Source organism: Mustela putorius, unplaced genomic scaffold (assembly GCF_011764305.1).
Source record: "Mustela putorius furo isolate JIRA1106 unplaced genomic scaffold, ASM1176430v1.1 tig00000129_pilon_pilon_pilon, whole genome shotgun sequence".
Classification (NCBI taxonomy): domain Eukaryota; kingdom Metazoa; phylum Chordata; class Mammalia; order Carnivora; family Mustelidae; genus Mustela; species Mustela putorius.
The window spans coordinates 23,366,167-23,385,388 of record NW_025421290.1 but is presented as its reverse complement, the minus strand read 5'-3'; the positions used below and the strand labels follow the sequence as shown (position 1 = coordinate 23,385,388).

Below are 19,222 nucleotides of genomic sequence, written 5' to 3'. Positions count from 1 at the left end.
GCTTGGTGCAAGCCTGTTTGTTAGCTCTGCTCGAGCAATTAATCTTCTAGTGCATCGCCCGCCCCGGGTGGAGGGGAGGCGGGGCGGGGGGTGCTCGGGTCGCCTCGGGGGTCGTGGGGAGCCCGTACAGGAGCGGCCGCGCGACAGAGACCCTTGTTCCGAGAGTCCCTGCGTTGCCAGAACCCGTTCCTCGCTGCAGCGGCCTCGGAGGGTAGAGAAGGAATTGTTTGGCTCCATAGGGGAGGGAGGAGGGCGATTATATTGGTCAGTAGTTGAGCCTCACGGGGGGAAGGGAGGAGCGCACGGGCGAGTGCGCCCTCGGGGAGGAGTACACGTGCTGAGGAGGGGGGTGAGAGGCGGGCGAGAGGGGAGGAAAAGGGAGGCGAGAGCAGCGGGCGGGAGGCGCCACGGCCTCGCAGACGCAGGCGCCGGCAGCCGGAGAGAAAGTTCCCGGGGAGAGCTCGCCCCCGGGAGGGCTGACGTCGAGGCCCTTGGAGCCGCGAGGGTCGCAGGTCCCGTGGGGGCCAGCCTGCCTTCTCCCCGCGCGCGCCGGGCCGCCGGGGCTTGGCTCGCCGGGAAGCAGGGGAGCAGTGCTGTTGGGCGGCCGCCGCCAAACTTGGAGGGGGAGAATGCAGCGAGTGGGAGCGGCGGCTCGGGGCGTGGGGGCGCACTGAGTGCTCCCCGCGGGCGCCCCCGGAAACTGCTGCCAGGGCTGCGGACGGACGAGCGCGCAGAGGCTGAGCGGGCAGGTAGCGGCTCCGGCGCCCGGACTGCGCCAGCCCTCCGAGCCAGGGCCGCCAGCGCCGCCAGCGCCACCGTGCCGGCGTTGCCTCCTCGCCCCGGAGCCATGGTGCGCGGAGCGCGCGCATCGCGCGCGGGACTCTGAGCTCCGGCTGTGCCGTACGCCCCCACGTCCCTTCCCCGGGCCTTTCCCTGCCGACCTTGCCCGCGGGCCATGAAGCTTTGGCCGGGAGCCTCTCGCCTCTGAGCGTCTCGTCGCCCGCTCCAGTCCCAGCGCCCCTCCGCCGCAGCTAGCACTCCGGCCGCCGAAGCTCCCCATCCTCTCCCAGGGACGGCGCCCAGGCGCTCCAGGATGGCCCTCCGCGGGGCGCTCCGGCCGCGCAAAGTTCGCAGGAGGCGAGAGATGCTGCCGCAGCAAGTTGGCTTCGTGTGCGCGGTGCTGGCCCTGGTGTGCTGTGCGTCCGGCCTCCTTGGCAGCTTGGGTAGGTGTCAGTGAGGGCCCGCCCCGGGAGTTGAGGGGCTTGGGCTGGGAAGCCGCCGGGTAGCTCCGAGATGTCTCCCCTTCCTTCCCCGTCAGACTGGTCCCAAGGGTTCATCCAGCCAGGTCCCCTCCCCAGCGGGCAGGTAGAGCGCACCCGGGAGGGACGACATCGACGCTTTGAGCTGTGGCGCTCGTTTCCCTGAGCTGCGCGCGGCCCCTGGGGGCTCAGGACGCGGCTGCAGGTCTGTGTTACCAAGATGAAAGCCTGAACATCGGGCCCCTCCATGCCAGAGTTCTGTCCCCAGAGTGTGTGGGGGAACGGGCGGCGCAGAGGCGGGGTGCAGGTGTGAATTCTCGTAGCCTGGGTCGGATCGAACTGAGTGGTCCGCTTTCCAGTTTTGCGGAGTCGAGACTTGGTGCGCCGCGTTTCTAGAAAACCCAGATACCGAGGCTGGGAACTGGTCTCAGTCTTCCCCTCGCCCCTGCTAAAGCAGTGTCCTGGGTGTCCGGATGCATCCTCTCCAAACCCTAAAAACGCCCAGGGGGGCAGACCCCTCGGGAGGTTGCTGCCAGGTTTCAGCATCGCTGAACTGCTCTTAATCTCCAATGTAGGAGAGCTCTGGTTTCTGGAACCACAATTCACACTCCTTCATCCAAGACCCAGGGATTTGGGAGTCCCTTAGGATATGCAGATTTGAGGTGGAGAAAGAAAGAAACTTAGGGGAAAAATCTGTTTGGGGGTGGAGTGGGGGATGTGAGCCCATGTAGAATGTGCAGAAAACCTTCACTTGGCTAACACTCCCATTTTTAGCTGGACACTGTGGACCTTTTACTTCTTCACATTTAAAAAAATGAAAGAAATCCAGGCGACTTAGCAATCTGGACATGGAGATAAAGCAGGGGGTGACTTTCTGAGCATTTAGGGACAATCTGAAGATTTTTTTTGTGTGTGTTGTTAAAATCAGGTGGAACTTGATTCAACTCTTAAAAATAAAACTAACTGCATTTTAAGACCCCAACTTGTGATTTGAGGCTAGAAGGTCAAAGCATGGCTCTTTACAACAGAAACCCAGAAAGGTTATTTGAACATCTTAACCTGGAGCTTTGCAACTGGGCAAGCCAGGGTATTTTTTCCCCTCAGTTACACACCAGAAATAACAAAATACTTAGAGGCTCTTCAGTGTCAGCATTACAGAAGAGGTATTATTACCCAGCAGAAGCTGTGTGCACATCAAGAGGGGTAAATGAATACTGTGAAGCTCTTAAAGGGAGACTCGTTCGTATTGGCTGGATCAGGAGTTATTAGGAGTTGAACTGTGTGCGGTCATTGGCATCCACATCTCTGCTCTCCCTCGTTCCTCTGTGGCCCTTGGACCAGTAGAATTAGCATCGTCTGGGAGCTTGTGAGGACGGAATCCCAGGCCCCAGCCCAGACCTACTGAAACAGAATCTGCATTTTGACAAGGTCCCCAGGTGATTTCTGTGCACATTCAAGGGTGAGAAGCTCTATCAGCTTTCTCCAACTATTCGCTGAGCTGATAGCCTTCTATATGCAGTGCCCCTGGGGGCAGGGGCATCAGAGCATGTTTACTGGTCAAGAACTTCATGGTGACTTATCTAAACCCTTGTTGCACCTGTGAGGGGCTGAGCGCACTTGGCCAAGGTCATGGGCTGATGCATCTGGGACTAGAAACAATGGACCAGATCGAGGAAATCAATTACTGTGTGTGAAGCAGGTGACACTGTGCTTCCAATCGTTGCATCGCTCCCAACAGGTGGCTCTGAATCGTCACACAGGGCTGTTGCTGGGGTAGCCAGATACAGAAGTGTAAGGTCATTAGGAGAATGCAGGCACTGTATGGCCCTAATGGTATTTGTGACTTATTTCCCAATACAGGGCATAAAACAGCTTCTGCTAGCCAACGGGTTCTACCAGACACATGGAGAAGTAGAAAGCTGATGGCACCTGTGAATGGGACTCAGACAGCAAAGAATTGCACAGATCCTGGTAAGAAATCGATCCCCCCTACTCCTTGCCTCAAGGCATTTGGCCTAGAGATGCTGTGTCTGTGGACATTACAGCCAGAGCTGAGAAAGGTGGTTTGATGAACCTGACTGGGGAAGGATAGCTGTAAGGCGTAGACAGGTAACTCACAGGCATTAATCAGTTGTGCTGCTAAGCAACTCAAGTACTTTCTTTACCCAGCAACGAAAAAGGTCACATTGGTGAGTTTTAAAATTTCATCTTTTTGTTCTCACAATGCTCCTTAAGGCTCCATCTTTCCTCCTGCTGTCTTGATTTTGCTCGCCTGGGTGTCTGTTTTCTTTCCCTGTTGGTCACGGTCTCCATCTGATGGAACTTGAGGGACAGCAAGCCCAGCTGCTCCCACAGATGGCCCTTTGGGATGACCCACCTACCAGGGTCACAACAGGTCAGGGTACCTGCAGGAGTAGGATGCTGGGGAGTTCGAGGGTCCTCTCTCTGCCATGGGAGTTCCCAGGATGGATTCTGCTTGCCATGGGAGGCGACCTTGCTCTTCCCCTTCAGAATTCGCTAAAGGATTGGAGGCTGTAGGGACCCAGAGATGACCTCTTATCTGTAGAAGATTCTCAGGAGTGTGTCAGGGAGCGGCGAGGCAAATGGAAGCTTCCCAGGCCTTAGGGCAGTCCTAGGCTGGAGCTCTGATCCCAGCACCTGGAGGTCTTTGTGGGAAGGATCCAGTGGGAGGAAGCATTCAGAAGCCCCCTGAGAACTTTGAGGTTTTACTGTAGATGGGTACCACTTGGCTCTTCTAATGCATTGCCTAGCAAGTCACAGCATCTTTCTGGGTCTGTTTTCCCACCTGTGGAATGGGCAGAATAGTACTTCCTCTTCTGGGGTTTTTGGGGGATGTCTGCTAAGGCCCTGTATGGGGCTGGGTGTGAATGGGTTTGGAAACCCCAGTTTCGATGGCCTTCTTCACTTGTGTTCATAGGCGGGTCTTCTCAGCATTCTGTAGGTCAGAAGACCTCCAGGGGAAGACATGAGCTGCTCAAAGTCATTGTCTTGTAAGTGGTGAAGCACTGGAACCAGAGCCTGTGTGATTAAATGGTTGGTTCTGCAGGCTTAAGGAGGACAGGGCTCTCTCTCAAAGCTTGTCTACCACACCATCAATTCCCCCTGCCCTCAGGATGCCTTCTGAGAAGGCCTTGTGGGACATGGAGGGTAGGTGAGTCCAGGCTGGCAGAGAAGCTGCCGGATTCCCTTTGAACTTGAACCATCTGTTCCCGAGAGACTCCTGGTGAGTGACCCGATAGGCAGTGTGCTCACCCCGTCCTTTAACCTCCCTCGGACACCTTTTGTTACTGGAAGTGGTGGAGGCATGGCTGGACTGACAGGGGACCTGTGCAAGGCCAGAGGCTGACATTGGGTTCCATGTCCTCCAGGGACCCCAGATGTGAGGATCAGCACCATCTGGGGTGGGGGTTCTGGGGACGCTTTGCTACCCTGGGTCAAGAATCTGGGGGTAGTGTAGCTTTGGTTTCTGGCTCACTGGTGCCCTCACCTTGGGCAGGCCCTGCCCTCCTCCTGTAACTTCTCTCACCTGTAGTCTGGCCGCATTGGCTTAGGGCCCTGTTTCTTGGGATAAATTCTTGTGTGCTCCCTTGTTGCCCCATATTGTCAGTGCATTTTCTCATCAAAAATTATCCCACTGACCATGGAGCAGTCAGTCCTATTGGGCAGAAAGACCTGGCCTTGTCCCCTTACAGAGAGGGAAACAGAGGGAGATTTGCACTATCTTTAGCAATAGTGAACACTTAAATTATGCTTTTTTTTTTTTTGAAGATTATTCATTAGAGAGCATGCGTGAGAGAGCATGCGCAGGGGGGAGGGGAGTGGGAGAGGGAGAAGCAGACTCCCCACTGAGCAGGGAACCAGATGAAAGGGCTCCATCCCAGGTCCTTGAGGTCATGACCTGAGCCGAAGGCAGGCCCATCACGGACTGAGCCACCTGGGTGCCCCTGGGTTAGGGTTTCTGTCAACTGTTTCGGGATAGGGCCCTGCCTATAGAAGGAACTCCCTAAAGTTGGGTCGAGTGATGGAATGAAAGTGCATTTTGAATATGAAGCACTTTTATCCTTTCAGTGTTTTTGCAAAGATGAGGCATGTGGGGCTCAGAAGTTCAGTGACTCCCCAGGACCTCTGGGCAGGCAGGTTCATCCCTGGTTCACCCGGGTCCAGCTCCCACAGCCTCCCCACTTTGTTGCACCTGCCCTAGCCTTCCTTCCCGCCCAGGTGGGGCTAAGACCCGACTCCCTTCCAACCACCTGGTCCCCGGGCCCTCTTTCCAGTTTACAAGCATGTACACAGTGCACACTTGCTGTTGTGCCTCCTGCCCTGTGGTGGGCACCTGGTGGCAGCAGCGGGTAAGGTGGGGGAGATATAAACAAGCATGAGAGACAGTCCTTGTCCTCAAGTAGCTTACAGTTCTGGAGAAGCCTAGCTCCTGATGCAGGGAAACCTCGATGAGGAAGGAGATGGCAGAGGTCCCGTAGTCAACAGCCCCCTGGGGGGCCACCTCAGGGGCTCAGAGGAGGGTGACTGGGTCTGATGCGCTCTGTGGGGTCTTGGGGTTTAGGAGAGGCAGGCCTCAATGGCAAAGATGGAAAACTTCCCCAGAGTGGGTTTAGTGAAAAGGGGAAATTTATGGGGTCAGTCACCAAACGCATGAGACCAAAGTTAAGTGTCACGACTCAGTTTCCCTCTGTCTCTGGACTCCGAAGTCCCCCAGTGTTGGAAGGTTACCACGCTCTCCACAGCTCCAGCTTTCTGGCCTCCCAGACCTCAGAATGTGTGCCAATGGCTGAGAAGCTTCTGGAGGAATTCCAAAGTCCTGTTGGCTTGGGGCCCATGCCCGCTGCCTCTCAGCCACTTGCTGGTGCTGGGGGAGGGCTGGGTGTGGGCCGGCTGAGACCTGAGTCTCAGGTTTTACCTCTGGATGGTGCTGGCACTTGGTTCTTTCTCACTGTTCACCTAGAGAGTCCCGTCCTAGGGCTGCTGCTTCAGTAAATGTGGACCAGAGCTTCCTCCCACTTAGAGTTTCGGGCTGGGACCGAGGGTGACCCCCACTGGCTGTCCTTTTCTCTAAGGGGTCAAGGAGTTGCCCATGAAGAACTGTAGGGGGTTTCTTATGTCCTTTCAGGGTTCTGCTCTGTATCCGTCCCACCTGAGGGTCCCCGGTCCTGGTCTAGTATATGAGGTCTTCAAGGGACGTAAGAAGATGGAGCTTTAAGAATTTCCTGGGGTGGGGGGCGCCTGGGTGGCTCAGTGGGTTAAGCCGCTGCCTTCGGCTCAGGTCATGATCTCGGGGTCCTGGGATCGAGTCCTGCATCGGGCTCTCTGCTCAGCAGGGAGCCTGCCTCCTCCTCTCTCTCTGCCTGCTTCTCTGCCTACTTGTGATCTCTGTCTGTCAAATAAATAAATAAAATCTTTAAAAAAAAAAAAAAGAATTTCCTGGGGTGTCAGAGCACTGCGGCCTGAAGTGCCCCCATCCCCTGCCGCAGTCAGCATTCAAGTCCATTCATGTTTCTATAAGAACATCTGGGGTGGAGACTGTGTCTTATTTTCTGTAGCCTCTGACTGTTCCTCCTCTCCTGTGAGAGGAATGGTTTCTCCTGTGGAAACCTGCAGGACACCTTGTGCTCCTCATCCCGGAAGGCTCAGTGTGGAAAATGGGCTCTCTGCTCCGTCTGGGGTCCCATCCCCAGGTCTTGCTGGTTGGTGTTCCCATCCTGTGCTCTGTGTTGTAGCTTAAGGGCCTCCCCCATCAGTTGTCCTCTGTGTTTATGGCCTGTATCGCCATCTAAAGTCACTCGCTTGTCATCTGTTCCCCTTGAAGGCTCCCTCGCTCACTGCCTAGAAGAGTGATTCCCTAACCCTGCCCACAGCTTTCAGTCAGGGAGGAGCTTCCAAAATGCCCAGACCCCAGCCCTAGAGTGGCTGATGTCATTGGTCTGGGCTGGGGCCCAGGAATCTGTATTTCTTAAGAGCTCCCAGGTGAGTCCAGATGAAGCCAGGGGTGATGCTCGCTGGGCAAGAGTCCTGCTGTCCGGGGTGGCTGGCGTCACCTGGCAGCTTGCTAGGAATGCAGAGTGTCAGGCCCACCCCAGGCCTTCTGCCTCAGAATCACCTTAAAGAGATCCCGGGGCGATGCACATGCAACCACACGCAGAGAAGCTCTGGGCTGCCAGGCTGCCTGACCCTTCGAAGGACCCCGGTAGGGATCTGGGTGTCGAACAAAGGCTAAGACTTTGTGTGACACAGAGATTTTCTTGAAAACCAGTTTGGGGGCATTTTTGAATGTAGAGAAACTTTAAAAAAAATCTCCGTTTTTGACTAGTGGGGTCTGTGGGAAAGTCATTAATTTATTGTCCCATCCCAGAGATCTAGGTCTCTAGGATTTCGATTTTTATTTCCTGGTCTGTGAGGAGCAAGCATTACAGGGCAGAAGTGGGTCTCTCCACACGAAATGCATGAAACGGTGAGAGGCTGCACCCTTGAGTCTTCAGGATATGTCTCTGCTGAGGCCACCGTAACAAAATACTGGAGACGGGGGGTCTTAAATGACAGACCTGTATTTCTCACAGTTCTGGAGACTGGGGGGCCTGGGGGGTGGTTCCGGGTTGGCAGATGTCTCCCTGCCTCATTGTGTGCTCACCGGGTAGAGAGAGCAAGAGACTCTGAGCTCTGGTTTCTCTTCCCCTTCTCACGAGGGCACGATTCCCATCATGGGGACACCCCACCCTCATGACCCCCTTCCAAACCTAATTACCTCTCCAAGGCCGCACCTCCAGGTCCCACCACCTTAGGAGAGGAAGGCTTCCACACAGGAATTTGGGGGAGACACAAACCTTCAGGAACCAAAGAGTTTCTGTGCACCTCTGGTGTTGGCCCCTAGGATGTAGGGAGGCCACCGGGGGAGGAACAGGGGAATCTGCAGGTGACAAATCACTGGAGGCTCTGAAAAATGCAGATGCTGGGGCCCAGCTCTGAGCTGTGAGATCAGAGCTGGTGGTGAGCACGTTGTGGGGCCAACTTTGGGGGCTTCTGGGAACCAAGCTGTTTCCCTGTGCCTACCCACCCCCCCAAGTTCTTCCAAGATGCTTGTCATTGGCACATCCCACAGGGCCTTCTCTGATCACCCAATGCACAGTAGCCTTCCGGTCACTGGTTCTCTCCTTCTAGCTCTTGGCAGGCACAGTTGTGCATGGTTCTAGTGTTGGTTTGCATCTCAACTAGAAGGTAAAAGGTGAGCGGTGTTTGCTTCTTAAACCAGAGTCTGCTTCACTTTCTCCTTCTAGGGCAGTGAAGGGGGCAGTGATTGCCTGAACCTCAGAGGGTTGTTAGAAATAAATGAGTCAATACCCGTGAAGCCCTTACACATGTGCTCAGACGTGAGCTCTGTTTTCACTTTTTTTTTTTTACTTATCTGCTTACCCCAGACATGATACAAGGCCTCTGAATTGTAGGTGCTGGAAAACTATTTGTTACTTGAATTTTATGAGGACAAGGTAAGAAGTAAGCATCTTGCCAAACGTGGGGTTTTTTTTTTTCTCTCTTCTGGAAACAAATTTTTTGTTTTTTAATATTTTGAGGATTTGGATGTTGGAGGATGGCCCACCTTGCAGAACATGCCGCTACATGGAAAAACTGTTAGTTGTTTTGGTTTGTATTTTTCCCTCTTGACAATGAGGCATTACTTTACAGGTTGGCTGTGAAGCTGGGTGGCTATGCTTCCCCCTTCTCATGCTGCCTTTCCCCCCCACTGAATCGGTGATCTGTCCTCCACAAAGCCACATCTCTTCATTTGGGTTCTCAAGCTCCTGTGCTCCTATTTGGAAAAAGAGAGGGGAGCTTGCCCCCTCCCCCCACCCCCCATCGATGTTGGAGGGATTTGCTTTGTCACGTTTTGTTTTCTACTTTTCACATATGCCTTTGGAAATGCCTGCTGGCCATGTGTCTGCCTTTGCCCAGATGGCTTAAACAGCAGAAATGTCGCCGCTCACGGTTCCGGAGGCTGGTAGTCTAAGGTCATGGTCCCTGCATGATCAGGTTCTGATGGGAACTCTTACTGGCCTGGGGACTCTGCCCTCATTTTGCTGTGTCCTCCTGTGGCCAGGAGGGAGGGCTCGTGAGAGTCAGCTTTCAGGGGTCCCTTCCTGTAAGGCCTCTGATCCCATTAGACCACAGCCCCATCTTCATGCCCTGGTCTAGCCCAGATGCCCTCCCAAAGACTTCATCTTCAAATAGCATTTCGGTGGGGCTTAGGACTTCAGCGTAGGCATTCAGGGAGTCCACAGAAGGAAGGCTGTGAAGAGAAGGCTTCAGGAAGAGCGGGCGCTTCAGAGTGATCTGCGGATGGAGGTGGTTCCTAGTCTTTCAGGAGAGCAGAGGAGTGGATGTGGGCGCTAGATGGAGCCTCTTCTGTGGTCAGCCTGGGTCTGATCTCCCGTCACCTTTTGTTCTGCACCAAGGCTGATGCGTGGCCACAGTGGGAGGAGAGGGGGGAGGTGGAGGCGGCGGGACGGGCCGCCGCACAGGAGTTGGCGGGGAGGCTGGGTCCAGAGGAGATGAGGTTACTGAGCAGGTGGGTGCCTCAGTGGGTCTCTGTAGGTGCCCCTGTGTGGGGAGCAGAGGTGCAGAAAGCCTGAGAAAGCAGGGGTAGGAGGAGCGGACCTAAAGCTGCGAAAAGTACATCAGGAGGTGGGTGTGGAGGGGCGGTGCTCCCAGGGACACGATGCAGTGTCTCCGAACGGGTGTCTGTTTGCTGCTTCAGCAGGCTCAGGCTCCGGAGATAAATGGCACATCGGAAGTTTTCAAGTCGTTATGTAAAAGCAAACCACAACTGGGAGAAGCGAGAATTGAACTTGCTACTGTGGGCAGCGAGCTCACTGTCTAGTTACGGTCCAGGAGTGTGTGTGTTGGGGGGTGGGGCAGTGCGTGGGGAGAGGAGTTTCAGCCCTAGGAGGGTGTTTTCTGGATGGGGCAACCTCCAGAATGCCAGGTGGCTTCTTGGGGAAAGTGCCACCAACCACCTTGGGATAGTGAGAGATAGGCCTGCATGAGCCCCAAGCTGGATCCCAGAGGGAGGCCAAGGAAGATGGCAGCCTGTCATCTGTGGGATCGCTCTTCGCTTTTGGGTGGCTTTGCGGGGGTGAGGGGCAGGGGTGTTCTACAGGGGAGTGCATAGCTTAGTGACCAAAGGTCTGGGTTCTAGTATTGGCTCTACCTGTAGCAGCCAGCAAGGGCTCCTCTCCCAGCAAGCACCAGCACTTTCTTGGAGAAGAGAATTCGACGTGGTGAAGGCAGGTGCGTGGGTGTGAGTCCCAACTCACCCTGCCGGCTGGCTGTGTGACCTTGGGCCTGTTATATAAGCTCTCTAAGCTGCAGGTTTTCTCTTTTGTAAATTGAGGATAGCAACAGTCCTTACCTGCCTCACCAGGCTGCTGCAGGACTGAAACCACATGATGTGTGGAGGTATTGAGTACCCAAGGTATACCTAGTACAGGAGCCCTGGCGTCGTTGCCATGGCAACCCCAAGCATACCCCATACTGGGTGCTGGGCTAAGTGCTTTATAACAGCCCTTTAGGTGTGTGCTCTTAGTATCCTCATTTGGCAGATGAGGACAGAGACCCAGAGAGATTAAGTAATAGCCCAAGGTCACATGGGCAACAAGAAGAAATGCCAGGGATGTGTGTGTGTGGGTGTGGGTGTGTACGTACCTTTCATTAACAGACTACATTTTGGAGCAGTGTTAGGTTTACAGAAAAATTGAGTGGAAAATACAGTTCCTACATGAATCCCTCCCGCCCCAGCTTCCCCTATCTTACATTAATATGGTACAATTATTGCAATTGATGAGCCAGTATTGATATTGTTATTAATTAACATCCATAATTTACATCAGAATTCGCTTTGTGTTGTACTCTGAATGAGTTTTGATAAATGTACAATGACCTGTGTCTACCATTACAGTATGGTTTCACTGCCCTAACTGTTCCCTGGGGAGCCTTTGAACTTGAATGGCCCGAATTATGAGCCTATGGTTATCAGTGGATGGGTGGAAAGAGACAACTTGGAGATGAGGCCTCCCATTGTAACTTCGAGTCTCTGTCTGGGTACTCTACCATCTGGGTACCCCTCTGAGAAATGGGAACTCCTGTTCATTGCAATAGCAAGCATCAGGGCGGGCCCTACTTCTTGGTCTGATTCTAATACTGATTTGTTTGCAATCAAAGCTCCCCCCGGCCTTTTATTGAGAAATAATTGATGTATATCACTGTAAAAGTTTAAGGCTTCCGCTGATCTGCATACGTTGTGAAATGACAACCGTAGTACGTTCAGCTCACACCCATCTTCTACAGATAAATGAAAAGAAAATTTTTTTGTCTTGGGATGAGCACACGTAGGATTGACTCTCTTTCCCAGCCTTCTTGTAGGTCATGCAGCAGCATTTGCTATATAGTCCTCTTGTTGTACACTCCATCTCTAGGACTCAATTCTCTAATAACTGGAAGTTTGTACCTTTTGACCACCTGTCTCTGCTAGCTGCAGCCCCCACCACCCTCCACTTCTGGTAACCACAAGTCTGGTCTCTTTTTCTGTGAGTTGGGCTGTCTCCTCCCCCCCTCCTCTAAGTGGGATCCTGTGCTATTTGAATATTTGACTTATTTCATTTAGCACTGTGCCTTCAAGGTCCATCCACGTTATCTCAAGTGGTAGGATCGCCTCCCTTTTTTGTGGCCGAATTATTTTCTGCCGGATATATTCCACATATATACCTATATGTGCGACTCTTTATCCGTCCCGCTGTGGACAGATGCCTAGGTTGTTTCCATGTCTAGGCTATCGTGAATGGGCTGCTGTGAACATGGGGGCACAGATACCTTTTCGAGTTAATGTTTTCATTTCCTGTGGATCTATTCCCAGAGTGGGATTGCTGGATCATATGGGAGTACCATGTTGAATTTTCCGAAGATTCTCTGTAACTGTTTTCCACGGCGGCTGCACCAGTTGCCTGGGTCCCCTTTCTCCACATCCTTGCAGACACCTGTTACCTCTTGTCTTTTGGCTACTAGCCATTCTAACAGGTGTGAAATGGTCTCTCACTGTGGTTTTAATTTGCGTTTCCCCAGTGACTAGTGATGTTGAGCGTCTTGTCATATACTTGCTGGGCTTTCGGTTACTTTCCTTGTAGAAATGTCATGTCTATTCAGGTCCTTTGTCCATTTTTCTCATTGGATTATTTTTTTTTTTACTGTTGAGTTGTCTGAGTTCTTTAGGTATTTTTTTTCTTTATATATTTTTAAAATGTATTTTGGGTAGTAAACCCTTATGAGCGGTATAGTTTGCAAATATATATATATTTTTTCCATTCTGTAGATTGTCTTTTGATTTTGTTCCTGGTTTCTTTGGCTGTGCTGAAGCTGTTTAGTTTGCTGTAGTCCCTCTCCTTTGTTTGCTTTTCTTGCTTGTGCTTTAGGTGTCCTATCCAAAAATGTCATTGCCAAGACCCATGTCTAGGAGCTTTACTCCTGTGTTTCCTTGGAACTTCATGGTTTCGGGTCATACCTTTAAAGTTTTTAATCCATTTTGATTTAATTTTTTGTGAGTGGTGTAAGATTCAGGTCCAGTTTTATCTGTTTACATATGAATATCCAATTATTCCCACACTTACTGAAGTGCTTTTTTTTTAAAAGACACTCTTTTCCCCATCGAGTATTTTTTTGTCACAACAGTATTTTATTTATATATTAGAGCTCTGAGAGAGAGTGTGTGAGAGAGAGAATAGGGGGAGATGGAGAAGCAGATTCCTTGCTGAGCAGGAAACCTGACCATGTGGGACCCGATCCCAGGACCCTGAGATCATGCCCTGAGCCAAAGGCAGATGTTTAACCAACTGAGCTGCCCAGGCATCCCCACCCCCCGCCATTGGGTGTTCTTGGCTCCCTTGTCAAGGACTAGTCGACTGTCTAGTGTGATTTACTTCTGCACTCTTGGTTCTCCTCTATTGGTCTATCTGTCTGTTTCTACGCCCAGACCATACTGTTTTGATGACTACGGCTTTACAGTTTAGCTTGAAATCGGAAAGAATGTTGCCTCCTGCTTCATCCTTCTTTCTCAGGGATTCTTTGGCTATTAAAAGTCTTTTTCCCCCCTTTATCCAAACTATTGGGGCCATCTGCTAGCAATCTCTCCTCCCTACTGGGCCATCTGCTACCCCTGACTTCCAGATTCTCCGCTCTTGACGCCACGCGGGCCTCCCGCAATCCAGAGCGCGCCCACTCGGCTTCCTCTTGAACTCTGAGAAACGTTCCTCCCTGAGCTAAAAATGGAAATCATTAAGCATTGCCATGTGTTGCCTTGGGTGGAAGAGAGACAGTCCTTCCACTCAACAGAAAAGGTTTAAAAACTTTTTTTTTTTTTAATTAAACATTGTCCACAGTTGAAGAGGACATTGGAGCATAGCATTTTACTGAAAAAAAAAACAAAAAAAAAGAGAGAGAGAGAGAGAATGTGCTGGAAGAATTTACCAAAGTTTCTGTTGAAAGGACAATGGATGTACCCCTTGGGAGAGGAACAGGAGTCCCTATGTGGCTGAGAAGCCAAGGTGCTCCCTGCTCAGTGGGTCGTCCCCACCTGCACGGGGCACACAGCCACTCTGTCTGTGGGCCTGCCGTGTCCTTTGCAGGCGCAGCTGCACAATGCAGGGCTCCAGCCCTGGGTCTCCTGGTAATCGCCTGAGGAATCCAGGCAACATGCCTTTCTGAGTATCTACACTCTCTGTACCCCGCTGGGCTCTGGAGCTGGGAAGGCCCCAGGGCCCTGTTGTCAGGGAGTGTGCAGCAGAATGGGGGAGGGGGGTCAGGCTGGGGGACTCAGATAACACAGAGCCACCTGCAGCAGTTAGGGAGGTAGGGAAGCTGGGAAAGAGTGCCCTGGTTCAGGGGCACGGAGTCCTCCCGGGAGATGACCTCTGATCCCAGCCTTGAAGGGGAGGAGGCGGCAGTGGAAGGACATTCTAAGCAGAAGGCAGGGTGTATTTGAAAAATGCTGCCTCGGAGATGGCCGCATCCTGTCTGTACCTGGAGCCGTGCTTGCTAGCAAAGGCGGTGTCTTGCTCACTGGCTATCCGAGGGGAGAGCGAGAAGGAACACCTCCTAAGATCACCATGCAGAATAGTAAGTAATTAGGCTTTGGGGATTTAGCAGGAATCAGTGCTCAGGCAGGGCTAGGGCTGAATCAGATTACTTTTTTTTTTTTTTTTTAAAGTGGAAGGAGCGGGGCTGGGAAATATACTGGGGCCCCTGGTGAAGTTGGCAGACTGGTTCACAGTGGCCCCGCTGAGCTGCAGATAGGACAGTCACCCAGTTCCCAGGCGCCGGGCTCTGTGATGACTCAGGACAGATGGCAGTCCTACTAATGGAGATATCTGCTGGTCTTTTCCCACTAGCCTGTGAGCTGCTGGAGGGCAGGGCTGTGTCCCTGGCATTGTTGGCTCTTGGGATGAGACCGGAGTTTGGTGTCCATTCAGCTTGCAGGAAACGGTGTCTAGAGGGACAGACCCTCTCCATCTACCTGTCAAGGAGCTGTGCCCCAAAAATGTGGCTTCTGTCTCCCTGGCTGTCCCTTCTAGCCCAATGTCTTGGGACAGATCAGAACATGCAGCCAAGAGGGTTTAAGGGTTAAGAACGCGGACTCTGGAGCCAAACTGCCTGGTTTCCAGTCCTGCATGTGTCCTTCCTAGTTAGGTGACCTTGAACTAGTGACTTTGCCTTCGTGTTCTAACTTTAGGGAAGCAGCAGGCTTTGTTTTGTCCACGGATGTAGCCTACACTCTAGAACAGTCCTGTGTGTGTGTGTGCTTGTGTGTGTGTGTGCTTGTGTGTGTGTGTGCGCGCGTGTGAGACCATACAGTGCCCTAAATGTGTTGTTAGTTTACGTAAACTGCCCAATAGATTGCCTGGCACAGAGCAAGTGCTATACTAAGTTTTGTTATTGAACTTATCTCTGAAAAATAACTTGCACTGAACTATAGCTTTACAGGATAAATTTTTAGAACTGACCTCTGACGATGGAATGAGGGTGAATTTTAAATGCAGTACTTGTATTATTTCTTTTTTTATTATTATTAAAGATTTTATTGTCAGAGAGAGAGAGAGCACAAACAGGGGGAGTGGCTGGCAGAGCAAGAAGCAGGATCCCCACCGAGCAGGGAGCCCAGTGTGGGACTTGATCCTGGGACCCTGGGATCATGACCTGAGCCGAAGGCAGATGCTTCATGAACTGAGCCACCCAGGCGCCCCAGCATTTTATTTCACGTTCAAGTTAAAAATGGGCATCTGGGCTTATGTTTGCTTGTTGTTAATTCTTTGAAGACAAGAAGTTACTGACTTTTTTGCAGCTGATGCTGAGAGACTGCCCAGCCATGCATGGCCACGACGGGCCTCCCCGAGTGTATTCTAAATCTGGTCCACACCGTTGGTGATGGGGGATGTGATGGATGAGGCATTTGGAGACCAGCTCCAACCTGTGCGTGTTTTGCATAAGCCACTTTGCTGTGGGAGCCTTTGTGTCCTGCCTGTGAGATGGGCAGAAGGGTGATGCTCTTGCTCTTGGTTACTTGAGCTTTTTAGGATTCACGGCAAAGTGCTGTGCAAGTATCATTACCACCGTTGGCACAACTGTGGGTGCGTGACCGTTTGAAGAATGTTCCTTCCTTGTGGAATGGAGAAAATCACTTATTCAGGGTTTTTCAGTGTGGATCTGTAAAACCACACATAGGATTCGGTGAAAGCGTTGGTTGGTCTTGGGTATGGTGAAGGGCCTGTTGGGGGAGGTTCTGGCTGGAATGGGAAGGTAGAGGTTGTTTTGTTCCTTCCAATACGTGGCAGCTTGCAGGACTCCACTGTCGCTTTCTCTCATTTTACACTAGAAATGTCTCACTGGATCCTATTACACACGCCAACTTCAGGGGCCACCTTCTTAGCTGGGTCGACCTCAGCCAGAGCTTTTGCTAAGGCATGTTAAAATAATCACACGTATGGAAAAATGGAGTAGGCCTCCTGAGGGCGCTTGCTTGGAGCTCAGGTAGGAAGCCATCCTTGGCTTTGATACCTGGTGGCTGAGTGAGTGCTGACTGAGTATCCCTGTGCACTGTACCCGTGGGGATAAAACCCAACCTAGATGTGGAGTCTGCCTTCAGGGAGCTTCCGTTCTCATTGAGAGGATCAAAATTGGGAATGCTAACCCAGAATAAGAGGAAGAAGTTTAAGTGCTTATATCCCTAAGATCAGAGGAGGGATAGTAAGTCCCGAGTGCCAGGATCAAGAACCACCACATCAAGGGGTCACTGAAGATGGGCAAGTTGGCTTTTGAAGGATGATCATGGCCTTGACACATGAGTGGCACTGGTTTCCGTGCCTTCTGCGCAACCCCCTTGCCCTTGTAACAGGCCTGGGAGGGTAGGTACCCGTTTTACAAAAGATGTGAATAGCAGGGATTTGAACTTGGGCAGCCTGGTCCCAGAGCCTGTGCTCTTTGGGGGAAGAAGATGAAGGGTCAGGTAGGTGCTAGGTAAGCTTGTGCACAAGGCATGTGGACAGCTATGGGAGGCAAGTCTTCCTGTAGTGAGCACATATGGGGCCACGAGCCTTAACCACTGGAAAGGCCCTTCCTTGTGCTTCTGGAAGCAGTGGGGGCTGGTGTTTCTGAGCAGCTCTGTGTTCTAGGAAGATGACTCTGATGGCAACATGGGGGGCACATAGCTTCAACGAGCTATGTGTGAACGTTGTTGACTTATGCTTGATAAGATTTTGGGGCCCCCCCGAAAGTGAAAGCCGAGAGAACCATTGGAGATATTGCTTCAATATTTAGGCAAGATGTAGGCAAAACTACTAGTCTTCTTGGGGAGGTTGAGGACTAGGCTAGGAGGCACAGTCTACAGATCTCAGTAGCTGTTGGCTTTGCAAGCTGGAAAGTGGGAGTCAACGCTGGTCCCGGGTGCAGATGGACAGACCCCAGTACAGGGGGGAAGATGGGAGGATGGGAAGCACTCCTTCCTTCTTTAGATTCGGACCCCTCTCTGGGGACCCTCATCCAGGAAGAGCCTTTTACCAAGCACAATGACTGGTTTGTGTCCTGTATTTCATTATTCCCAAGTACACCTCGGACGCTCCTGGGACATGTGTGCGTGGAGCACTGCTTGGATGTTGGCACTGGGGAGAGCGCTCCTGTCCTTGGGGAGCCCCCAGGTTGGGAGGAGAAGGTGGACTTGTAATCGGTACCTGTGACCTGGAGTGACCCCCTGGAGTGCCCTGTGTGGCTGGCAGGCCTCCCAAAGCCTGCAGCGTTTGAGCCGGGCTTTGAAGCAAGTTGGTATTTGCTAGAAAGATGGGAGCGTGCGATGCTCCTGGTGATGGATATGGTGACTGCAGAAATAGGGTGGTAGGACAGAGCCCGGCCAGAGCATGGACGGGGCAGACATTTTTCAGCTGGCCTTAGGTTTGGGTCCTCAAGGGGACATGGTGGGTCCTGGGGCAGCATCGTGCCAAGGCTGAGGGGCACGGCTCCGGTGTCTGGACCCCCTCTGGCTCACATAGGGTTTGAGAAGTAGCAAGGCTGTACTCTTCCCTCTCTAGTAGCTGCTCATTCTTCTTCCATCCAGGCTTGAGGACACGGGGCACCTGCTGGGCTGGGTCCTGAAGGGATGCAAAGCTGTGGGTAATCCTCAGGGGGCAGGGCTGAGAGGAACACAGGCTGCTCAAGCCCTCACACTCCTTCTACACATCATCTCGAGGGTTGGGACACCCGGTATATGACCCTCTGTGTCAGTCTGGCTTCATCCCAGTAGGACTTCGTGGTGGGCTTTTGCTATAAGCAAACAAAACCGCAGGCAAGAGTTTCTCAAATGCAGAGCGTGGTCCCTATCTATGAAAGGGAAGGCTCTGGGGTCCTCTCTCTTGGGGACAACTGCCCACTCAGGGCCTCGTCTTGATTTCCATTCCTGTCTCTTTCCACCCCCTCTGATGAGCAGGATGGGGGTGCTGCGGGCTCCAGCTGAAAGAGGATTCCTGTCACCAGGTGGGCCCTTGGCCGAGTGGAGGCAGCCCAGCCTCCCGGTGCGTCCTGGTGGCCTTTGTGTGTCACCTTATTTGGAGGTGAAGCCCGGGGCCCGGGGACCATTAAGGTGCATGTGGTGTGCCCCCTGGTTCGGAGGGAGCCTCCCTGTGGCGGCTGATGAGGGTGTGGACAGGACGCTGGGACCTGCAGGGCAGGAAGGATGGGAAGAGACAGAGTTCGGCCCCGCCAGGGGGTGATCTGCAGAAACCTGGTACCCGAAAGAGGGGGAAGTGCCTCCAGAGGCGTGCAGGAGTGTTGATCAAGGCGGTTAATGGAGTAGATAGAACGATTTACAAGTGAAGATTAGGGAAGCTAAGTGGCTCTGGCCAATTAGCTAAGCCTCAGCCAAAGAGCGCTGTGGGAAGGGGCCCCGCCATGGTTTTGCCGTGATTCACCGGGTGGTGGGGGCTGCACCTAGGGAATCTGCAGACCAGGGAGGGGAGGACGGGGGCAGCTCGCCTTCCCTAAGTGCCTCTTAAAGGAAAATTAGCTCCTCCGACAGCCTCCCCAAGAAGATGGTGGGGGGGACTCCCATTGGGCAGGAGGCTGGAGAGAGAGACACCCTCTGCAGGGGGCAGGGGGCCCCGGCTGTGCCTTTGCGTCTTTCCTCTTTCATTTCTGGATAATTCTGTGGGCTGTGGAGAGGGCAAGCCCTTGAAAGAAGTGCTTTGAAATCATTTAAACCAGGCTTGTTTTTCCTGAGCTGGCAAAAATCCCACTGTAGTGTGGTGTGACTAAGTGACTTGTGGGCTTTGGGTGACCCAAATGCATGAGCAGGAAGAATGGAAAGGGGGAAGGGGCGCAGACCACGTGCCCTGGGAGGGTGTTGCCTCTGCTTC

General features: G+C 52.7%; 1 protein-coding gene across 2 annotated transcripts in view; it reads left to right on the top strand.

Annotated features, from left to right (window-relative positions):
- The first annotated feature begins 436 nt into the window (after positions 1 to 436).
- The window catches only part of SLC24A4 (solute carrier family 24 member 4), a 167,257-nt gene continuing 148,471 nt past the window's right edge, over positions 437 to 19,222 (top strand). For both annotated transcript variants that reach the window (XM_004739034.3, XM_004739033.3), the window contains exons 1-2: positions 437 to 1,223; positions 3,120 to 3,230. In XM_004739034.3, coding sequence (XP_004739091.1) covers positions 1,094 to 1,223; positions 3,120 to 3,230 — 241 coding nt within the window. In that variant the 5' untranslated portion in view covers positions 437 to 1,093. The remainder of the gene's footprint in view (positions 1,224 to 3,119; positions 3,231 to 19,222) is intronic.